This window comes from Xiphophorus maculatus, chromosome 5 (assembly GCF_002775205.1).
Source record: "Xiphophorus maculatus strain JP 163 A chromosome 5, X_maculatus-5.0-male, whole genome shotgun sequence".
Classification (NCBI taxonomy): domain Eukaryota; kingdom Metazoa; phylum Chordata; class Actinopteri; order Cyprinodontiformes; family Poeciliidae; genus Xiphophorus; species Xiphophorus maculatus.
Genome location: NC_036447.1, coordinates 21865377 through 21889063, shown reverse-complemented (window position 1 = coordinate 21889063; position 23687 = coordinate 21865377). Strand labels below are relative to the sequence as shown.

Genomic DNA, 23687 nt, shown 5'->3' with positions numbered 1-23687 from the left:
GGTCTGTCTGACTCGTCTGTATGCTTTGATTTAAATAAACGCTAAATGTAAGAGCAATAAGTGCGCTAGCCTAAGGCTGAAGCAACGATGCCTCTCCATCATCTGTTGCTGCACGCTGTCTGGCAGCTGGATGAAAGCAGAGTACTACATCTTGCTCTTACTTGTAAGACAAAGTATTAAACCCGTTTCAATATATTTCTGATGATTCAGAATGAGTCAACTTATGATGCTAGAACAAAAGAAGCACCATGTATTATTCTTGTTCTGAAACTATATTCTGTTTTAAGCAGACCATCGCAGTCTAGGCAGGACACCCTGACTACTAACAAGCCAATCACAGTGTTATACTTGTGCTTATCTGAAAAGAGCAGAATGACAGAACATATAATATTCGGACCAATAAGCACCTGGAAGCCAAAAAAATTAATACTTTATTAGTTCCAGTCTAACAAATAACGTCGGCATAGATCTTCTTTCGGTGTTGCAGTTTGGCTGCCATCCAGCAGAGAGCGCCACTGGTCATCCTGAAGTAGTCAGTTGATAGTGAAAAAAATGGCAGCCATACCAAAAACGGAAAAGAGAAATGGTCCAAACAGAGTGCGGTGTAAGATGCAAAATGCACTTTATGCGGCTCTGATGTGAAATATAAACACTCGACAAGCTCCCCGAGTTTCATCTTAGTAGCGCAGATCACTGCAGGCTTACAATGAAACAGAACGCAGTACATAAACAAGCTCCTTCTGCATCTGTCTGCCATAATGCTGATTGAGGCAGGAAGTCTTTCCACCTCCCACTGTGAGCATCGCTAATAAACTGTGCAAGTAGATTATTTGGGGTTCTACCTTTATGTTTCTGTACAAATTTTGACATTTCTCTGTATCGAGTTTTGACAAAAACCGTCCCGCTGCTGGCCTGTTTCGGTCGAAGGAGGTAGAGAGCGCCTCTTTACTGCCAACGGCTTAAACGCCGTGGCTGCAGCATGCAGAATAAAAACTGGGGAACTAGTGGGGCCCACTGGCAAAACAAATACACACAGCCAAGGATAGTCATCCTGAACATTCATGTTTGGAGGAAAATTTATATTTGGAACATTCATGTGAAGTCTGATTAGGAAGATTCAGATTCAGATGTGTTCATATTGGAATATGAACAATTTAAGACAAATAAGTGTACATACTGACACAACTCAGGCTGTAAATGTGTGTGAGTAGATGAACATAAAAGCATTGGTTACCTTGTAGAATGAAGGCAGCACTAGTGTTGGTGTGTTTTTTAGAGCAGGGAGTCTGTGGGCGCCCCACAGAGCCATTCCCACAAAGAACACGGCTCCTCTCAGCAGTGGAGCGTCCTCCATGTACACCCTGGTGAAGAATTCGCTTTAAACACCAGAATATTTATTTTTTCAAACAAAGCATTAGTGAAAAGAAGAAAAAAAAAAAGACAAGAACGATACCTCTCCTCCATGATGCGGCACATGGTGTAAATAGCGCTGTGGCCCAGATGCGTCCCCAGAACCTTCCTCATCAGCTGGAGACACACAGCAGCAAAAACAAAAAAAATACATGAGAAACAGATGCATAAGCATTTCTAAAAATCAAAACAAATATTTATCTACAGCGGTCCCCTTCCCCACCTTCCAGCAGGATTCACAGAACTCCTTCACGTTAACCGTACGGCAGAGTGTTATAATGAAGACGGTGAGGGACTCAGAGGGCAGGCAGTTGTAGCACACAACGGCATCCAAGACCTGCAGCGCCACCTGGACGCAAGAAACACAACCAAAACTATGATTAGCATCGCTAACATGCAACTTAACTACACAGAAATATTATAATTGAGTACCACCACTGGTTATGACTGCTAGTTTTATAGTTTCTTCTGAAAGTTTAGTGTAAAAGGGAAGATTGATCAAGAAGATACCTGAGAAAATGTTATGTTTTAAGGCAACTGACTGTTCTTGAAGAGCATTAATACATTTGTAAACTCTGGATAGGAGGCCAGAGCATCACAGTCCCTATTAAACTTACGGTTGCTTTTAATTAAGCTTATTTCAATTACTAAATTATTAGCTATTAATTAGTTTTGAAAAATGTCAGAAATGAAAGTGAAATGGATTAAACAGTTTTTCTTTGTTTTTATTTAAAACCATATCTTCTCCTGACATCACAAATAAAGTCTTATAATTAAATCTGGACATGAAATATCTATAACCTTTATCCAATATGGATTATCCTGTAGAGTATTGTAAGCCAGACAGTAGAAAAGGTATAAGGACACAAATCAATATTTCAATAAGAAAAGCAGTTATTCTTTTAAGAAGTGGACCATAGAGACAACACCAACCTCTATGTCAGTGGATGATGTTGTCCTGTTGCACAGAAGACAGATTTTCCTGCAGAAAGCACAGACGGTCAATAAGGTTTTCTACATGCAAAATACCAACAAACTGTAAAAAAAAAAAAAAAAAAAAATATATATATATATATATATATATATATATATATATATATATATATATAGCGTCTATACAGAAGTGGATCTGACAGAAAGAAGGCAATAAAATACCCTGAAGCCCATTCAGCAATGAGTGCATTTCTATGCGTTACTGAAACTTACTGCACCATGCTGGAGACGTTCTGATCCAGATAGCAGCTGTTGTACTTGACCAAATTCACAAGAACATGGAGAAAGTCTGAGGTGAGACCTATGTCCATCCACAGGAGGACAAACCGTGCTGAGAGAGAGAGACAGGAGAATACTTTTTAAGTCTTTGTGGAAATGAGAAGTGAAGCAACTTATTATTAGGACAGGTGTGTTAAGAAGATGCAAAAGAAAAAACTGCTGATTAAAAGAACTTATTTACTATTTTTTTACCTATGTCCTCCTCCAAGTATGTGATGTCCTTCCCATTTTCAGTTAAAGCCTTGAACACCTCCAGTCTTTCTGAAAGGTCCTCGTTGCAGGGTTGGTAGTCTCTGATCACCTTAAAAAAGTACGCCCTCAGAGGACCGAGCCACTCACCCTTAAAAAAACCCACTTTGATTAGCGCATTTTGGACTCACTGGAACAAAATTACATTTTCTGGGAGTCAATATTTGACCCTTTTAGAGATGTTATGACATTTTGTGTGTGTGTGTGTAACATCAGACTGATGACATGCTCTTATTGTTTGAGCCTTCTGCTTGTAGTTGTGTCTGAAGTCTGTGTACTGATTTCAAATTTAAATTTCTGAGGAATGCCATTTTTTATTGTTTCTACTGCATGGAATCTGGAACCTACCATAGTACAATGAAAAAAAACAAGAATGAAACTATTTTGTTTGTCCTTCTTGGGCTTTTCACTTAATGGCAACTCATTATCACTGCTTCTTTCCTGGATGGGCATTATATCGTTTGTTAATGCCCAGATTTAAGTTCTCTGTTCTGATGCCATTCTTCTTCTGCACCGGGTTCAGCTGTTCTCATTCCAAGTTTGTTTGTTTGAGGATTTTGTTTCGACTTCAGATACTGAAACAAATATTATACTGCCCTTTAAATTGTACATATTTTGCACATGCTGCACAAAGATGAATCATGTCTACCTGTCCTTGTATGATGGCCCTGAGAAGCTGCAGGACCGCGTGTCGAGCCTCTGCCGGCTGCTCCGGGGACAGCATGTCCTCCACGGCTTTCCACACAGCCTCCACTGCATTCTGAACGACACGGATCACAGGTTTCATGAATACCAAAGATTCTGCATGTTGCTCTTACACAAAAAAATAAAAACAAACAAACAAAAAAAAACATAGTAGAAAAACAAAAACATGTCAATCACCTCTTCGAATTTTTTGATTTTTGCAAGATCGCAGATTTGGTTCATCATCCGGATGCGGTTGCTCAGGCCACAATCAGGATGCAGCTCCTGCAAAAAAACAAACAAACAAACAAACAAAAAAAGCAAAAGCAAAATATGAGAGAAGGTATCAGGTAAGACCAAAATACTTGAAAATATTAATGAGTAGATTAATTTCTTTTTTTTTATTTATTAATCAAAACGTCTGTTTGTGGTTTCTAAGTAACTTTCACCTTTAAACCCACAAAAACTATCACAAAACATTCTGCCTTGAAATATGCAACACAACTGAAACTGACGTTCTTTCATCAGTTTCACTTCCATGGTGTAATCTGTCTGAAATGACCATGCAGAACGGCTCTTCGATACCAGACACAAAACATCTGCAAAATATCAGCTTGGTTGCACCGACAAAGGCTTCCTATCTCACCAGAGTCGAAGTATTTCAAGCTGCATTTAACATGGAAACTCTCAGCTGCAAAGACACAACCGAAGGAGGAGCGCCCGGGGACAGGACCAGAAACAAGGTTTGAACGAATATGTACAGAAACGCAGTTTTACTCACCTTTATTATGTCGGCTGTGATTATAAACTCTGGCAGCTTCGAGTCGCACTGCTTCGTTTGCTGCCGTTGCGTCCCGAGCCCAAAGATCCCCTTCACTTTTTCTTTTAGCGTTTCTTTGCTTTGCTGCTTATTCATGGCGAAAGTCCTTCAAAGCTGCCTCTGATGGCAGCCTGAAATAGAAACAAGGATGCCATAATTTAGTTTTTAAAACAGATGTAGTGATAAGAGGTTGCAAATCAGCAATTTCCTGAGTTGTACTTGAACTCCATAAACTATAAATGGTTGAGATTAAGAAGACCAAATATAAAACAGCGAGAAAACAACATATTTCGCTCTTTCTAAATGACTGGCGTGTATAGAGTCTTATAAAAATCTATTACCTAAATTTACCAAATAGTGCTGTGCCCATGTAATTGTTTTTACCCAGCATTCTTTGCAAAACAGCCAAGCTCACTCAGACTGGAAGACTGAATGAGCTTGTGTTGGGTCAGCTAGATTTATAGCTGAGATTAAATTATAACATGTTTCCATGTTTGCGGTTGCAAAGGTGTCACAATGTGAATGAGTTCAAACTCTAGAAAGCTGACATCTCCTGTGGTGCAGGGTTAGTCTGTTTTATCAGGCGTAGCTCCGTAAATTCATCAGCGGATGGTAAACAGGTCATTTAATGCTGTCGCGGAGTGGAGGGAGCTCGGCAGCCTGTAAATGTGTAAACCCAGGGGGCTGGTTTTAGGAGTTTACTGTCATGTGGACTTGACAGAGGGGAGGGAGGGAGCAACCAGACAACGGCTGGTCTGTTTCAGTCCAACAACATCTGTGCCAGGTGTCCTCCTGCCACAGGGAAACATGACTGCACGGACATTACAAACAATGCGCCATCATAAGAAACGGACAGTGGCTCGGCTGAAGGCTCGGCTGTGCTTTGCCATGCCTCACACAGGCTAACATTGCTTTGGTATTGGAAGATTTATGGACCTAAACTTAATAGCGACACCTCTTGGCCCTTTCTTTTCTCTCACCTTACGGAAGCGGAGTCGCTGTCTTCGTCATTTATCCAAGGCTGAAGTCAAACAGGCCATCCGCTGCCGCTGTGCATTCATATAACTTACTATTTGTTGCCGAAAACCTGTTCTCAGACCTCCACTCCCCAACCGGATGACACATAAATGCTCTGACAAGCGACACTTCCTGTGAAAACACACTTGCCGCGCTCCCTCATGGGAAGTGGAGTTCTAGGACAGTTGAACGTGTTTTTTTTTTCTAATCTAGTTTTTATTGTGAGTGAAGAGTGTCTTCAAAACAAGTAAGCAATTTTTATGGTACCATAAACCACAGTGAAACTATTTATTGTAGGAAAGTCTTTGACAAGCTATGTAAAATGAAGCTTTTACAGTTATTAGCCTTAGAGTGAGCTAACTGTGCTAACTGCTGAAGTTGGCCTCTTATTGATATAGGACGTCTTCTAGGTGTTTTTATGGCAAGCCATTTGTGTATTTACTCAAACACAACCTGAACATTTCGTTTACACAAGTAAATTGAAAGGTGATTTTGTATTGGGGCTAAATTGGAGCAAAATACATTTTTTTCAAGAAAAAAAAAGGAAACCGACACAAAAGATTTGAAACAGAAAAAATATTTTGAAAAATTAAATAAATATTTTAAACTGGGAAAAAAGACATTAGAAACTGAAAAAAGATTAAAACAAAAAAAAAATTTAAATGACAAGATCTGAAACTGAAAAAAAAATTCTGTTTGAAATTTTGTATTTTTCAATTTCATGTTTTATTCCTTTTGAACAGACTTTGTATCCCCAATTTAATTTCATACAAGTGCACAGGTGTTCTACAGAGCTCTGCTAATGAACAATCATTTGCTGTGCTGAACCAAGGACCGAACTAAAAGTAGCAGGATCCTGGCCCTTGACGACTTACCTTAGACACCACTGCCATAGTGCAAGACAACAAAAAAGTAAAAATGTTCAAAATTTCTAGAAAATGTGATATTCCAAATATCCAACAACAAAGACTGTGGTACTTCAGAAATTGTGAATTATACATTTGGTTTTCCTTTGTTGCATATGAAAAGTTTATTTGTTTAGTTTATTAGCTATAATGTTTTTTTAATTACATTGTATTTTGGAAAATTATGCCTTTCGTCAAAAGAAATCTGTAGATTACCACTACAGTAGTGTATAATCTTATATATATTTAAACATGTTTTATAATAATATAAATCCCCCGTGGAGCTGAGAGACTACGATCCTGAAACCAACTTCATGTACTGCCCTGTGCAATGCTTCGTAATGTCCGCTGTGAGACGAGGAGACTGTGCTATGTAGTTCAGATTTTGAAAATGAGTTCTCCGTATTTCATGCAAAGCAGCGCTGTTCTCACCCGGAGCAGCAGTCACGGTGCGGGCGGTGGATCCGCGGCCTCTTTGAGGTCCAAACTCAGCAGCAGACAGGGGGATGTGGACGCCGTTCCTGCACGGAAGGTGAAGGTGGAGGCGGAGGAGGCGACAGTGTCCGAAGAGAAGCCCTCTTTGACCCCTTCATCCAGCGGTATGTTCACGTTAGGCTCACCAGAAACACTGACATTATAAATCTGACTAAACAGAAACAGGCCCTTATTTAAATACTTTGCATAAGGTTATTTGCGCATGTGTAAAGTCTAAAGTACGGAGACCGTCTGGTGACATGGGAGAAGAAAATAAGAAAAGTTGTGCCTCCAGATGTTAAGTCGTGGCTACAACTTGCTTCTTTTTTTTTTTCCTCCCATGTCACCAGACGGCCTCCGTACTAAATAAGTCCTAACTTTGTTGATTCAAGCTACTCTTCAGAGTGCCAGTGGTACAGTCTAAACTCGGTCATATTGGAGAGAGTTTCGGTAAAACTGATTTTTAAATCTTGCAACAAAATCTCAACTCTATGGATTTGTTGCAGTGGTGAACCTTTACTTTAGTCTCAGATATATTGCAGTCTCTAACAAAGTTTTCTTCTAGGATAGCCCAGTATTTAACTCCATCCTTCTCCCCATTAACTCTGTCCCACACCATTATACTCCCACCATCATGTTTCACCATGGGGGTGGTGTGTTTAGGGGGATCTGCAGTGTTAGTTTCCCACCTGAGTTGTGGATCTGTGCAGCTCTTCCAGAGTTACCATGAACTTTTTGGTTGCTTCTCTGATTAAAGCTCTGCCCATCAGTTTTCATGCACAAGCCCTTTATGACCTAATTGGTTCCAAGACAGGTCTGCAAGTTGTGAAATGAACAAATAACTGACATGTTTGTAACATCTAGTCTCTTATAAATGTATCCTTGTGTAATCCTGCTCTTTTTTGATGCCATGTTTACTCCATTTATTACGTTTTCTTTTGTCTAGACGGCTGCCAGGAACGCCTCCGGTCTATCACAGAGATTGAAGTGTCATCGCTGCTTCCTCGCGGTCGCAGGAGGAGACAGGTTAAGGTGGAGTATGACGGAGACGATGGCGCCTCCCGGGTAAAGACGGAGCACTGGGAGCCTCCGGACTGGATGAAACAGTTGGGTTTCATCCGTGAAATGAGGAGCTGTCGAGACGCCCCAGTGGACAACATGGGAGCTGAGAAATGCTACGACACACAAGCCCCCGCACATGTAGGTGTGAGCTGCGTCGTGTTTGCTTTAAAGTTCTGCAATAAACTGTGTGTGTGGAGTTAAATACTCCATCCCTTTTCACAGGTGAGGCGTTTCCAGGTGTTGGTGTCGCTCATGCTGTCCAGCCAGACAAAGGACCAGGTGACGGGCGCAGCGATGCAGAGACTTCGGGCGCATGGCTGCACTGCAGAGAATATAGTCGCCACCGACGACAAAAAGCTGGGAGAGCTCATCTATCCCGTCGGCTTCTGGAGGGTAACGCCCCTGATTTTACCAGCTTGTTTAATTTCTTCTCTTTACTTAAAAAGTTCTGAATCAAAACTGAACCTCCTCCTCCTCTGCAGAACAAGGTAAAGTTTCTGAAGCAGACGTCGGCCATGCTGGTGACGGAGTTCGGGGGAGATATCCCGAACAGCGTGGAGGGTCTGGTTCGCCTGCCGGGAGTCGGACCTAAGATGGCCCACCTGGCTATGGACATCGCCTGGGACCAAGTGTCTGGCATAGGTTTTTATCACTAATGGTGGCCATTTTGAAGTAGCAATAGTTTCAAAATGTAAATATATGCAACTACCTGTCATAAGAAATGAGTAAAGTGTTGCCTGGATAGTGATGAACAACGTAGAGAACCTTGTTCTCTAAAGGACCTTGTCTCTAAGCTGACCCACAGCTGCAGGAGTGTGTGTGTGTGTGTGTGGGTGTGTGTGTGTGTGTGTGTGTGTGTGTGTGAGCATGCTCCCTGAGGGGATTTGTCTTCACTGGTGGTTTGCGTTTAGGAGTGGACACACACGTGCATCGCATCTCCAACAGGTTGGGCTGGCTCAAGAAACCAACCAAGAACCCAGAAGACACACGCAAGGCCCTGGAGGAGTGGTTGCCAAGGTAACCAAGTCATGTCCGATACAGCTTTAAAAAATAGACTCACAAAGATTGTAGATCTTTTTTTACTTAAAGATTTGCTTTTAGTTCAAGTTACTTTTGCCCTTGTTCTTTCCCTCTGCATGCCATGTATCCTTTCTCCATTTCTGCTTTATCTTCCTTCCTTTCCTTCTTTGCATTCTTTCTTTGTTTCTCTTCTTCCTCAAGTCCTACCTTCCTTGTGTCCCCCATTCTTTCTCTCTTCCTTTCATGTCCATTTTTCTTTTGTCCTTCTGACTTTCCTTACTTGTGTCATTGTGTCTGTCTTTTTTTCCTGCTTTCTGTAATTCTCCTTTCATTTACCTCCAGTCCTTCCTTTTTCCATTTTTCTATTTTTCTTTCTTGATTCCTTTCTCTTTTTTTTCTTTCTCTCTTTCAGTGTTTATTATACAGAATTTATTTCATATCTGGACTTAAAATAAATCCAAAATATTTAGTTTTGTTTAGACTTTATGTTTATCCGGTGACTACAAAAACATTTTTCAATGAATGATTTTCAGTGTTATATCTTTAACACATAAAAATCAGGCATGTTTCCTTTTGCAGATGGTTATGCTGCCCCCCGGTGGACAAACAGAAGTCTATTTGAGACTCACCTGAATGTTTTTTGCTTTGTTTCTGCTGCAGGGAGTTGTGGAGCGAGATCAACTGGCTGCTGGTTGGTTTTGGACAGCAGGTTTGTCTTCCAGTTAGCCCGCTCTGCTCCGTGTGTCTGAACCAGTACAGCTGTCCATCTGCACACAAAAGTTCTCCCGCAAAAAGACCCAAACCCGGATCACCACGCTCTCCAGGTCCATCGCGCAAATTTAAGGTCAAATCTGAACAGGAAAGTGATGCCAGAAGTAAATCGGCAGCAAACCTGAAGCCACCAGACTAAGAAGGATTGTAAAAAAACAAACAAACACTGAACTGCTGATTTATGATGTTGGCCAGAAAAAAAAACACGATATGTTTCATAATTAAACACATGCAGTGATTGATAGGAATATTTTTGTACTGTTTTATTTTTTCAACTCAAATAAATAAAGTAAGAACTGAAGTTTTTGTAGCGCCGTGTTTGAATTTTTTGTTGTTGTTGTTGTTCTTAAAGTTTTATACTTTAAGTTGTGACAGACCAATTAAAAATCAGTTTTAATTTAACTGGAAATACCATAAGCTTTTCGTATCTTGCTTATTGTTTTGAACCCTATGAACTCAGAAATATAGTCATGCACAACATATTAGGATACATTACCATAAGCTGTAACATGTAAAGCAGCAGGAGACACAATAGCAAACAAAACTTTAGCAACAAAACTCTTGGGTTTTTATTTTAAATACAAGATTAGAAATTCTGTATTTTTCACTATTTTCTTAAAGCAATTATAAAAGAAAACAAGTGAAAATTGAGCATCATCACCTTTGATTTTCTACAACTTTAAGGTTTAAAGACACTCCTCTCTTGTTTGTGTGTGGGAATATGACCCAACAGGGTTGAACAAACTCAAAAAGGTCTAGGAAGTTTTTTTTTTTTTTTTTTTTTACTCATTTGCAAAAATGCAAACTTCTCATCTTCCCTGCATCTGAGTCAAATCAAGGAAAGTAAGATGTTCTCAAGCATATATGATGAACTCCGTGCACATTCGCACGGAAAAGCTTTTGTTTCACATGCATCACACCCCGCTTTCACGCAGTCGCTCTTCTGGTGATCTGCAGCAGAGATACGGAGGCAGAGGACTGATGGGGAAGATTTGATTTCTCAGGTCACAGCCTGTCGGGTTTCAGCCGCACCGCTCAGGGCGAAGTTTGCCCGCTCCAAGGTTTTGCGTGGAGGCAACAATAAGTGTCCCCGCCTATATGTTTAGAGTAGCTGCTGTCCTACCAGCCCGCAGCGCGGCGCGGCTGAGTCTCCAGGTGTGCGCTGCGGGGGGTAGTGGCGTGTGTTCCTGAAGCCTCCCCACTCTCGCCGGGTCGCTCAGGAGGACTGCACACGCCCCCGCTGGCGAGGAGAATTAAGTGTTACGTGCGTGGACCGGCTTTCTAATCTCTGATCTCTTGGATTATACTGATGGACGGGACTTAACGTGTCCATGTTTCCCCGTTAGCGCTATTTTACGCACCACTTTGCGTTTGCTCCCTAAAAATGGATTAATCCCCAGATTATTTTTTTATTTTATTTTTTTTTTGGGTGAGGGTAGAGGAGTGGGAGGCGTTTGCCATATTTTTATTTTCACTCTTCAGGTTTTTGTGGATTACTACGGGATTTGTATGATGCCGAATAACGACGATGAGCTTTTTGTCTCTGGAGCGAGTGGAAGCGCGTTGGATTAGGAGCCAGAAACTCCCCAAAGCTCTTGGAGAAGATCTACCCGTTTATTCCTGGGACGCACTTTGAGTTTTTTTGTTTTGTTTTGTTTTTTTTTCTTCACCTTCACACACCGATGGAGAACGAGCTGAGACCCAGGCTTTGCTTTCTGATCAAAGGACAGCGCGGATATGGCTTCCACCTGCACGGAGAGAAGAAGAAAGGCGGACAGTTCATCCGCACAGTGGAGCCTGGCTCCCCTGCTGACCTGGCCGGGCTCCGGCCGGGGGATCGACTGGTGGAGGTGAACGGGGAGAATGTGGAAAAAGAAAGTCATCATCAGGCGAGTGACTAACTGCACACTGCGTGACATTTTTACGTAAAGATGAGTCAGGAGAGGAACAATGCACTATGTACCTGTCGGACAACTTTTTCTTTCTTGCCTGTAAACGAGGGTGGCCCTATATGGGTCAGTGTGAGCCTGTGTAATGGAAATCACAGCTCGTCTTTGTCATGACACAAAAGCGTTATATGCCAGCAGGCGCCGAGAGAGCCAAATGCCGTATTAATTATTTTTAAATCAGCTCCAGGCCCGAAATGTAAGCGGACTCTGCAGCAGCCTAAAATTTCAATTGACGCAAAACAGATTGACAAAATGCTGAAACTGTGCACACGATGCTTAATCATAAAAAAAAGACAATTCCATTCAAAAAGTAAAACATATGTATAGCGCTACTGTGAATAAAATGTCCCAATTCCGATTTTCTCAGTTTATGCTTTTGAAAAAATGTTTTAGATGTTCAAATAAGTATCAGACAAAAAAAAACAAAAAAACAACCCAAAACATACCATTGAGTAGTTAAAAAAAACAGATTTTATTGTGAAGACAAAGAAACTATCCTGACCAACTTTGGTCCTATGGAGTGCTTGAGAAACTTTTTAATTATGATGTACCGGATTTCTGGGGGGAATTTTTGGGTACTCTACCCACCTCTGGTCCTATGTGAAACAAATACTTGTCTTCATGTGACTTTAGCTGTAATTAACCATCTATTTTGGATTAATATCCCTTCCCACAACCAGGCTTAGATTACTAGATTCAAATGAGGTTCTCCTAAGGTTGATTTATGGCCTTCAGCTCAGTTGCATTTCTGGATCCTGCTGGGAAATAAATTCAATGTCTCCCTAAAGCTTATTATCTGAATGAAGCATGAAGTGCTCTAAAAAAAAATTCCTGGTAGATGGACATGGGACTTCAGAAAACACCAGTGGACAAAACCAGTAAGAAGACATTTCACCCCAAGTCATCACTGACTGTGGAAGCGTCACTCTGTGATTCTGGGCCTCAGTCTCCACTCTTCCTCCACACTCTGGGACCTTGGTTTCCAAATTAAATATAAAATATACTTTTGTTTAAGAAGATGACTCTGGACCAGTTTCGGGTCCAGTTAGGTTGCGTCTGAAGCTGTCTCTGGTTCAGGAGTGGCTGTGGCAGCAGCAGCCCATCCTTGATAAGTCTCTGTGTTGTGACTCTTTAAGCTTCATCCATAGACTTCACACTGTGAATCTCCTCCAAACACCAAAATAACTTTGCAAACTGTCTGCTTCGCGACTGTTAGTCGTCTCCATGACCGTGACAGGTGTAACACGTTTCTGTGTTAATCAAGGCAATCTTTTTGTTGCGTCTTTGCTTCTCCTGTCTGCAGGTGGTGAACCGTATCTGTGAGACGCCCCACCGCACCAGGCTGCTGGTAGTAGACAGAGAAACGGATGACTTTCTGCGCAGCCAGGGCCTGGCCTGCACAGAGGACCAGGCCATTGAAATGGGGAACCTCTCCCCACGCCCGTCCCCCAATATCACGCCCTCAGCGTCCCCCGTACCAAGAGAGGGCTCCCCGCTGTTTCTCAAATCCAACTTTAGATACTTATTCCATTTTCCTGCTGCAGACTCACCCACTCAGGTATCCTCTGAAAACAAAGAAACGAGAACCTCGACGACGTCGAGTTCAGCGCCAGACACCGAGGTAAGCACCGACATAGAGAAAGTGGATCCATGAAAGATGGAGGGGAAATAAAATAAATGTCAAAGAAACAAAATGTTGAAACAAATGAGCATCCATGAACTGTCACATTATTTCCTGTTACAACCTCAATTTTAAATGTATTTTATTGTGATTTTATGGGATAAACCAACACAAAGTAGCGCATAGTTGTGAAGACGATAAAAAACAGCTCCATGATTTTATATATTTTTACATATAAAAACCACAAACAACACACTTACTGCATAGTAGGCAATATTGCCTATTGCATTTTAGGCAATAAAATGTTTATTTTCGTAATTCAAATAAAAATTATTCTCCTGCTCCTCTCTTCCCCCGGTTAAAAAAACCCCAAAACATTCCCTCAGGAGAATCTGCTGCCACTCCATGACATGCAGTATTATTTTGTTTCCAGCACACATCACATTTTGCATCTAAGCTAGAATGTTCTGTTTTGGTCTATTTCTTCTTTTTCTACATGTTCGTTTACATGACCTTTGAGAAAAGGCAGCCTGCAATTTCTAGAACTTTTTTTTTTAAATAGCTTTTATTCTCTCTACTTCACCATAGAGATGAAGTAGAGAGTGCAAAAGATTCTCCCTCATGAAATGTGAATCTGTGCAGCTCCTCCAGAACTCAGATGATATCTTGGACTTTGATCTTTGAGATTTTATTGGGTTTTGTTTAACAATCTGATCGCCATTTAAACTTTTCCACAGCTGAATCTGTGATCTACAAAGGACTAATGGGATTGCTTCGAAGAAAAAAACTTTGTTTTTGCTTTTTGTTTCATTGTGGTTTTTTCAGCTTTTCCTAAGCAACAAAAAATACCTCCACCTCCTAATTTTCTTAATGAGACTTTTACATATTAGCTGAATTTGAACTGAGAATAAATTACACCGAGGTGGACTCTATTTACTCATTTTAATTTAAAGACTGACTGTTTTTTACATGATGACCCTTTGTCTATATATATTTTTTGTTTGTTTGTTTTTTTAATGTGTCGATGTTTGTTCTGCTCCACAGTGCCCTAAATTGCCTCTAGGGAACAAATAATGTTTCATTATGAAACATTATTTGAAATTGATGAACTTGAACTGCATTAATTAGCTGGCTTGTTAGAGCATTTGGTTGTTTTATTTAGAGATATCAGAATAGAGATGAGCAGGTACAAATGCACGCCACACTTTTCAGACTTTTACTTGCAAGAAATAGAAAACCACGATATTTAGGAGTTTAAAATACGGCTCTGGAAAAAATTAAGAGGTCACTGGACTGAAACCATTTGAAAACCTCGTGGTTATCTCACCAAATACTGATTTCTGTACTCTTGAATTAAAACATTAGTATCGTCGTTTCTAAATTAATATGAACTCGTGTTCTTTGCATTATTTTAGGTCTGAAAGCGCTGCATCTTTTTTGTTATTTTGACCATTTCTCATTTTCTGTAAATAAATACTAAAGTTTTGCTTGAAATTTCAGACATGTTAATAGTTCATCGAATAAAAGAACAATGTTCATTTTACTCAAACATTTATCTATGAAGAGTAAAATCAGAGAAACTGATCATTTTAAGTGGTCTCTTAATTTTTTTCCAGAGCTATTTCATCACTTTTGCAGCAATTCTTCTTGTCAGTTGCCTGCTTTTACAACTGTTACAATGAATTTAAACCGTGTGAGTGCAGGGGTCTCAAGCTCCAGTCCTCGAGGGCCGCAGACCTACAGTTTTTAGATGTGCCACAGGTACAAAACACTCAAATGAAATGGCTTAATTACCTCCTCCTTGTGTAGATCAGTTCTCCAGAGCCTTGCTAATGTCTTAATTATTCTATTCAGGTGTGGTGCAGCAGAGGCACATCTAAAAGTTGCAGGACTGCGGCTCTCGAGGACTGGAGTTTGAGACCCCTGAGAGCAACATTTGGGTGTGGTCTGGGGAAAAAATAGGAGATAGCAATCAAATTCAACAAAGCCATGTATATCGATTAAACATGATCACAAGACATCTGACTCGTGGATGTAGAACTGACCACATGCACAATAAAATGAGCTGCAGTCACTGGAAACCGCCAGATTAATCCCATTTGCTTTGAAAAATCGGCAAACGAACACATTCAGATTCCTAAAGTTCAGCGTGTGGCATGCATTTCCACTTGTGACGTCTGTGTGACGTCTGGAAGTCAGAATAACCGGGAACTGACTCTCACAGACTGGGCTTGTTGTTTTGACTTCAAACAACTGGGCCCAGATATGCGAGGCTAGCAGTTCATGTCAAACTGGCCATGTGTTTAGCTGAAAGCAGAGTAAATAAAGGCTGTTCCCTCGCCCTGCAGCGCAGCTGCCTGTCTCCGTTTTAGTTAAATGATTACTTGGAAAATGAGGTAAAACATTATGAGATCAACCAGAAGCAGTTATGTAAAGGTCGACACCTGCATTAAGTACTTTGTATTTAATCAGTAATCTAAAGAGAAGGCGCTGATGGAGCCTCATTTTGATTAACCAAAATGGCAAATTAATCCCAGACGAACGCCACCAGCTCACAAAGGACACACACTTTCACTGCCTTGTGACTGACATTCACCTCTCTGAACATAGAGCTGCGTGATGTTATGACGGCAGCAGACGAACGAGACCTCAGCTGAGACGGCGTCAGACTGCTGACTCACACACTCACATATTCTCACAAATCTCACTCAGTCATGTCATCTACTGCCTCTTGCATAACTACGTATGCATATCCGATTTTAGTAATTGTTTGTGTTACAACTTTATATTTGATATCTCTTGGTCATTTTGGTCAAAGATTATGAAGAACTGAGCTATTTATTTTATGTATACATTTTAGTAAAATCTCACTTTGAGAAGTTTTCCACGTGGCTTGGTTCAATAACTCCATAATAAATAATAGTAAAGGAAAAAGAAATATAAATTTTTCAAACTTTTTTTTTTCAATCCATGTTTTTTTTCTATAAGTATTACATTTTCCACTCGATAAAACATATGAGTTTGTTCTGTCTTCATTTTAAATGATGGATTGAACAATGAGCTGTGAGATGTATAGAAACCTGAGAATGTTTCCTGAGATTATATTACATGCAGACGGACTTTTGTTTATTTTTGGTGTATCAGAGTAAAGGGGGCTGTACCATATTCCTTCTAGTAATGTTGTAGTCAAGCTCAGTCGAGTTTATTTGTACAGCACATTTCAGCAACAAGGCAAAGTGCACAGGAACCAATTATGAAACAAGCGGTTAAATATGATTTTCTTGTCAAAAACCATAATCAAAATCATCAAGCAAATGCACCACACACATATTAATTAATTCTGCTAATCAAAGACAGCTCTAAACAGGTGTGTTTCAAACCTTGGTTTAAAGGGACTCAGTGTTTTGGCAGTTTTGCAGTCTTCTGGAAGTTTATTCTAGATTTGTGCAGCATAGAAGCTGAATGCTGCTTTGCCATGTTTGGTTCTGGGGATGCTGAGTAAATTCAAACCAGAAAACCTGAGGTGTCTGGAAGGTTGATACAACAACAGCAGATCTTTAATGTATTTTGGTGCTAAGCCGTTCAGTGATTTATAAACTAACAGGAGTATTTTACAGTCTCTTTTCTGAGCTACAGGAGGGCAGTGGAAGGACTTTGGGGTGATGCGCTCTGTGTTCCTGGTTTTAGTGAGAACGCTGTGTTCTGGATCAGCTGCAGCTGATTTTCTTAAGTACTGTTGTGCTAAAGATAAACTTATGTTGTAATTTGTGGATGAAATGTGTGTATACCTTAAGGGGGCTCTGCAAACACTGTCATAAATTACTTCGTGTCATGATTAGCAATAACTGAAGGGATTATTATGGCAACATACCAAGGGCGTAGGTTTGGTCTACGTTTTGGTGGGATCTTACAACTTACTAAACTAATTAATGTAGATTTTCGTTTATTTATTTTGTTTTTGTTAAAGAATACATATGTTTTTTTTTTTTTAATTAATATGGCAAAAATTGGTCGGGACTATTTTATATCCCTTGAATATTGGTCGTGACATGTCACGACCGTCCATACCCAAACCTACGCCCATGCAACATACTGTATTAAAACTACTTTTTTCTCTCTCTTTCTTTTAAAACAAAAAAGTATTGGCTCATTACAACTGAGCAATATGTGTGGCTCGAGTTTGTTGTTCAGATGAAGCTACTTCACAGGTCAGCGCGATGAACAGGTTGCTGAAAACAAGCAGGCATGTCAGTGTTTGGTCATTGAGAGCCTTTGTTTCATAACTGCAGCTCTACAATACAAGTGTCAAACAGTTCGGTGCCCTTGATATGATACACAGATGCACACACAACAAAGACTCTCCCTTCATCCTTCCTGCTGTTGACGGTGGAAATAGGCCTGTCAGCCCTCAGGTCAGCTCACGGTCGCTAAACGCCGTTGCCTGTAGGACGGTGGCTAACATAAAGCCCCTGTGGCATGTCGTGCTCAGACACACCCAGCATGAGGCTTGTTGTGGAGGTCGGTGTCCAGGCTGGTGTCACGCAGAGTGTCAGCTCTTGTTGCTGGACACAAGGCTCGGGATCAGCTGGAATGGCTCAGACAGATCCACTTAGTCGACTTCGGTCAGCTTTGTGACCACCAGGTCAACCTGGCAGCAAACGACCCACGATAGCACACAGTGTCGTGCAAAGCTACTCGAAATGTTTTCACATTTCATCATTTTATAATCACAAACCACAATATTACTTTAGTTTTGCAAATAAATTATCTGAAGAGAGTAACAGGTATTTATAATCTGTCCTCCTGAATTGATGCAAGGAGCCATCCTTGTTTTATTTTCTTTGCAAATAAAACTCACAAATGTATTGTGCATTTGTTTTTAGACCTTTTTTGCCCTGATACAGCCACATAAAATTCTTTGAAAAATTTGGCCTACAAGCAAAACGCCATTTATAGCAGAATAACTAACCCTGCATATCTAAAGACATCACACCGCAGTGAAACATTGCAATGGCATCAGCATGCTTGTCTTCAAGAAAACTGGTCAGTGTAGATGGGAATATGGAAGTAGCAGGAAAACTTTGGAAGAAAACCTATGAGACACTTCAGAAGACATAAACAAAGCAGACAGAACTACAGCAGAGTGGTTAAGATCAGAGCATATTCATGTCTTAGAGAGGTCCAGTCAAAATCTGAGCATAAATCCAACTGAGAATCCCGAGCAAGATCTGAAGATGTATAATGAGAGATGCTCTCCACTCAACCTGACTTAGTTTTAACTTTTTTTTTTATAACAAAGAACAGGTAAAAAAAAAAATGTAAAGTTTTGAGGCCAATAAAGCTGGTACTCCAACTTTACTTTATATCTTTCTCTGATCAATATTTTTAACTGAAAATCATATATCATTTCAGTAGCAATCATCCACTACTTTGAAAGCAGAAGTTGAGCCTGGATTCAAGGAATGGCCATGGAGAGACTCAGATATAATATAACAAACAAAACAAAGTATTTTCGTAACATCTGGCAGTAATGCTTTTACAATAAATAAATAAATAAAATGGACAATTATCCACGACTTTGTGTTGGTCTGTCAACTAAAATCCCTATAAAATAAAGTTTGTGGTTATCATGTGACAAAATGTGGAGAAGTTCTACGGGTGTCAATACTTTTGCAGGGAACTGTAAACCAGAACATCAACAATATTAAATCAAAATAACATTAAAATATATTTTTAAAGTTATTCAATAGCAATAATTAAAAGAAAATTCACTTTGACTCATAATAACTTTAACTTGACAAGTATTTTGTCTGTCAATGACATGATCCAACACATCTATCAGCCAACAACTGTCCTGAAAACTGAACGGAAAAGAGTTAATTAAATAAAAAAATTGAAACCCGTCCATATGTGATATTTTCTAAAACAAACAAAAAGTAATGCAAGATTCCTGCTAATATGAACAAGTCGTAGCTCCATGTTTTACTGTGGATAGAAAAAGATACCTAAAGGTTCAAATCAAACTAATTTGCAGACGTTAAGCATCAAAGATGTTCCATCTGCTGCAGGTGGAGCCGTCCCCTGAGCCGACGGTGGAGCTGCTCCCTCGTCTGTGCCGCCTGGTGAAGGGGGAGAACGGCTACTGCTTCAACCTGCAGAGCGATAAGAAGAAAGGCGGTCAGTTCGTCCGCTCTGTGGACCCCAACTCACCAGCAGAGAGAGCTGGCCTCCGAACTGGAGACAGAATAGTGGAGGTACAGCTGACAGATGTGCCTACTTACAAAAAAAAGGAGGGTTTAAAAGTGCTTTATTGGAGGAAAAATATTTTCTAGTCTTATAAATAACCTAGGGTTGCATGTTGTTTAGTTTTGTGGCATTTCTTTTAAACATTGTTGGATAGATATCCACAGTGCTCTCCAGCCTGATTGATACATCTGGCAAAGATGGGTAAAAGGCCTTAACTGAATTTATATTTTCTTACACTGAAAATGGGGACAAAATATAATGTGACACAGAGGACTTTTCCTTTTGACCACTCTTCAAGAAATGGGAAGCACATGCTGTTAAAATAATGTGGTTGTTGTGCTCTGTGGAGACTCTTGCATGAACCCAAAACCAACCAAACCAGCCACCATGCTGAAAATCCTGAAAAAACTGCAGCTGGATAGCATGTAGTGCAGTCCTGAAAAAGTAGCACAAAAAAATAAAAACTTAGCTTGTACCCCTTACATAATGCTTCTCTCTTTATGCTCCAACCATGTGAAATTTTATAAGGGAATACAAAACGTTTTCCTACTGAGAAAATGGACAAAATATTGGCAACAAAAAAGAGATGAATTTAAGGCTTTAGTTCCGGGGGTGCTAATAGGTTTGAAGGGTCCTGTATGCCAGTTTGTGTGTAGCAGCTTTGCAGAGTCATGGTGTTGCACAGTTGAGACTTTATTTTCATTCTCATCTGCATCAAGTGCTCGGTTAATGATGTGGAAATGGAGAGTGCTGACGCAGGAAAAGACTTCATGCAAAGCGGCTTCCTCTCAAATCACAGACACTATCTGCGCAGCACTGCACCCTGCCTCTCGTGTTTCACCACTAGTGATGCCTTCCTCTTTCCAACAGAACCTTATCTGCACCGATGTAGAGGTGGACTCAGACCTGACCCTTCAGAGACAATTCATAAAGACAATAACCAAGTCGGCCTTCTATCACACTGAAGAACATTTCCAGGATTAAAGAACTAATGTTCCCCTAAGACCGAGATGCATTTGTCTTTAGTCACATTGATTACTATAACATCATCTTCACAGGTCTGCCTAAAAAATTAATCCTCCAGCTGCAGCTGATCCAGAATGCTGCTGCTCACATTCTGACTAAAACCAGGAAGCTGGAGCACATCCCACCAGTTCTAAAGTCCAAACACTGGCTCCCTGTAGCTCAGAGAAGAGACTTTAAAATACTTTATAGTTAGTTTATAAATCACTGAATGACTTGGCACCAAAATACCATCTGCCGTCGTTGTATCAACCTTCCAGACCTCTCAGGTCTTCTGGTTCTGCTCTGCCTCCCCAGGACCAGAACCAAACATGGAGAAGCAACATTCAGCTTCTATGCACCACAAATCTGGAACAAACTTCTAGAAAACTGCATATATGCTGAGTTCCTTTAAATTAAGTCTAAAGCCAGCCTGTTTAGGGTTGTCTTTGATTAGTTGTAACTAGAATAATGATCAACATATCTGATGTGAATTTGTTTGAAGATTTTACTGATGGCATTTGACAAAATGTAATATTTATTGCTTGTTTCATAGTTTTTGATTGTATTATGTTTTTATTAAAGCACTTTGAACCACCTTGTTGCTGAACTGTGCTATAGGAATAAACTTGACTTTTTTTCTGTGTCTCAGGTAAATGGCGTAAACACGAAGGGTCTGCGGCACTCGGAGGTGGTGGCGCTCATCAGATCTAGAGGGGATGAAGTCAGCCTTCTGGTGGTCGACCAGGAAACAGATGAACTCTTCCGCAGACTGGGAATTACCCCAACCATCACCCACATTAAAGGTCAACCAAACCCTCCGGCTCTAACACGCAACTCCACTGAGACGATGCTGAGCTCTGCTTGCTTCCACTTCTACAGAGGTCTACGTGGATGAAAGACGTGCAGAAAGCACCCCGCCGACCCCGTCCCCGACCACTGAGCTCCCCGCGTCGGACGCGCCTGTCATAAGCGTCACTCTGACAGACTCTGACATCGCCAACACGTCTCCGAAACCCCGAGCCAACGGCAGCTCGGCGTCTCACTCCTCCAGGAGCTCCACCACCCAGTCAGAGGTCAGCAGCTCAGACATGAGCTTCCAGGTGAGTGAAGAATGAAGCGAGAGACACGACAGTGGCCCTCGGTTTGGAGCGAATCATGACTTGTTTGCACGGACTCCAGGTTCCTGAAGATGACGACAGCCGCATTTCAGACCCCTTCATGGAGAACGGCCTGCGCCTGAGTCCCACTGCTGCTGAGGCGAGACAAAAGGTCCTCGCCACCCGCAACAAGAAGAGAGCGCCCCCTATGGACTGGAGCAGGAAGCAGGAGCTCTTCAGCAACTTTTGAACCGAGAAATTTTAATGAACCTGCACTATTTATACCAAAAAACAAACTCTTCCATCTTTTACACTTGTGGACAGAAATATAAATAAAAGGTAGTTACTGTTTAGTGTGAAATCAGTCCATAATATCAAATATTATTCTCAATGTGAACAGTTAACTTCAGTGAGACTCTTTAATGAGATGCCTAGTTAAAGCTGGCATGGGAAAGAAACTACAACTCATCACTCAGCTGATTCTAAGCTTTAAAACTCCAATAAGCATATTTCCTGTTCAACAAAGAGTATATGCACATGCAAAAGCTGCTTTAGTGCACGAAGGTCTTGCGGGATAAGGAGCAGATCTTGTGATGTCAACAGCTTTAGTGCAAGGACATCAAACAGAAGAAACTTTTCTAAAGGAATATTCAAATAAGTTGCATCTGAACCACGGAAAATTTCTTTTAGGACCTGATCTGTGTCGAGAACTTTTACAGGCTTGCCGTTTTTCTCTGTAATCTGTCAGCAGCTGATTTTATTTTTCTGTTACTGTGTAAGTCTGTTGTAAAAATATGTGAAGGACATTCATAACAAAAACAGGAAGTAAGCATGCAACTTTATGTCGTATAACGGTTGTATTAATAGCAGAAAATTTCCAACATCAGTTTAGATGAAACTTTGTTGACATATGTTGGTAAGAAGAACCTATGATTTATGTCAAATACAACATTTTTCCGTAATAGATGCTGTGTAACTTTAAATGTGCACACAGAACGAATAATTAGTCTAGTTTATAAAATAAATAACGACTGATCACATTTAGTTAGTATGTTTTGAATGGTAATACTGTTAAATTAGTTCTTTTTATTACACATTTCATTTGATTTTTCAAAACATTTCTCCATCTTCCTTTGGCTTAAACATTTAACGGTGTGAATAAACCTTTAGAATCTGTGTGTGTTGCCATGATTATTTAGGGCTGCAGTTCCCCAAATATGGACCAACAAGTGATGCGTTTTAACGTAAAACATTTAGCCGACACTTTTCCACTTCAGCTCACTTTTCTCACACATGGCAGATGTTTGTCACACTGGAGATGGAAGCTGTTTTAAAATATGAAATATCGACAACTCATATAATTTTGGCAAGTCAAAATATTGAACTTGACTTAAATGTCCAAATGGTTATGTTCAAATATTAAATCTTCGTACACATGTTGAATTTAAATCCTAGAGCCATAGCCAAATGTCAAGTTTTTTACTTTGCTTTTTTTTTTTTTTTTTCCATAGCACCATTAATACAGGAAAAACAAAGGAACAGAGTTTTTTTTAAAAAAAAAAACATCTGATGATTAAAAAGATGAATGATCCATAAAAAACATAACACATAGTCGCATAAAAGAGACAAATGTTGAATCAAATTTAAGCAAATCTTCAATGCAAATATAAATTTAAATGCTCAATTCTTATCTAAATCCTAAATGTTAAATCTACATTTTGAATCTCAAACGTTGGACTTAAATGTTCAGAAAACATGCAAATAAAGCCGGAATGGGTGCTGCAGCTTCCTGCCACATGTGAAAAACATGACAGAACCATCAGTCTCTAAATTGTCCTCAGGTGTAAGTGTGTGTGCATGTGTGCATGTGTGTCTGTGGTACATCAGGGGCAAGATGCTACGGAGGATGTGGGGCGACCCGAGTTCGATTTCTGATCCCTGGGCGTTTCCTACATCTTATTCCTGTCAAATTGTCAGCAACTTTTATAATCCTATGGAGTTTTGTTTTATCTCCTCAGTCCAGTAAGGCAATTTTTTGTCTAAAGCTATAAAAGCAAAACAAAATAGCTTGTTTTTGAAATACAG

At 40.3% G+C, this 23687-nt stretch overlaps 3 protein-coding genes across 8 annotated transcripts in view; 2 read left to right on the top strand and 1 right to left on the bottom strand.

Annotated features, from left to right (window-relative positions):
- The window catches only part of tsc2 (TSC complex subunit 2), a 28107-nt gene extending 21231 nt beyond the window's left edge, over positions 1–6876 (bottom strand). For 2 of the 3 annotated variants that reach the window (XM_023334511.1, XM_023334513.1), the window contains exons 1-10: positions 5416–5502; positions 4397–4566; positions 3814–3900; positions 3581–3691; positions 2875–3022; positions 2617–2734; positions 2344–2392; positions 1634–1759; positions 1454–1527; positions 1235–1361 (exon numbers count right to left, since the gene is read on the bottom strand). In XM_023334511.1, coding sequence (XP_023190279.1) covers positions 1235–1361; positions 1454–1527; positions 1634–1759; positions 2344–2392; positions 2617–2734; positions 2875–3022; positions 3581–3691; positions 3814–3900; positions 4397–4531 — 975 coding nt within the window. In that variant the 5' untranslated portion in view covers positions 4532–4566; positions 5416–5502. Of the gene's footprint in view, positions 1–1234; positions 1362–1453; positions 1528–1633; positions 1760–2343; positions 2393–2616; positions 2735–2874; positions 3023–3580; positions 3692–3813; positions 3901–4396; positions 4567–5415; positions 5503–6789 lie in introns of those variants that run through there. The other variant, XM_023334512.1, reaches the window with a different exon arrangement.
- nthl1 (nth like DNA glycosylase 1) lies at positions 5600–9985 on the top strand. Of its 3 annotated transcripts, none has more exons than XM_023334515.1 (7): positions 5600–5699; positions 6778–6956; positions 7778–8031; positions 8116–8286; positions 8376–8535; positions 8805–8910; positions 9574–9985. In XM_023334515.1, exons 1-7 carry the CDS (start codon positions 5614–5616, stop codon positions 9821–9823), a joined length of 1206 nt encoding a protein of 401 aa, XP_023190283.1. In that variant the 5' UTR covers positions 5600–5613; the 3' UTR covers positions 9824–9985. The 3 variants fall into 3 exon arrangements, with proteins under 3 accessions (XP_023190283.1, XP_023190282.1, XP_005805175.2); XM_023334514.1 differs by having other exon boundaries at positions 6775–6956; XM_005805118.3 differs by lacking the exon at positions 5600–5699 and having other exon boundaries at positions 6142–6956.
- A 697-nt stretch (positions 9986–10682) lies between these two features.
- slc9a3r2 (SLC9A3 regulator 2) lies at positions 10683–22777 on the top strand. 2 transcript variants are annotated; one of them, XM_014471028.2, is made up of 6 exons: positions 10683–11573; positions 12937–13254; positions 19323–19508; positions 21155–21308; positions 21385–21605; positions 21685–22777. In XM_014471028.2, the coding sequence occupies exons 1-6, from the start codon at positions 11367–11369 to the stop codon at positions 21850–21852; spliced, it is 1254 nt and encodes a 417-aa protein (XP_014326514.1). In that variant the 5' UTR covers positions 10683–11366; the 3' UTR covers positions 21853–22777. The 2 variants fall into 2 exon arrangements, with proteins under 2 accessions (XP_014326514.1, XP_023189098.1); XM_023333330.1 differs by lacking the exon at positions 19323–19508.
- Positions 22778–23687: the final 910 nt, after the last annotated feature.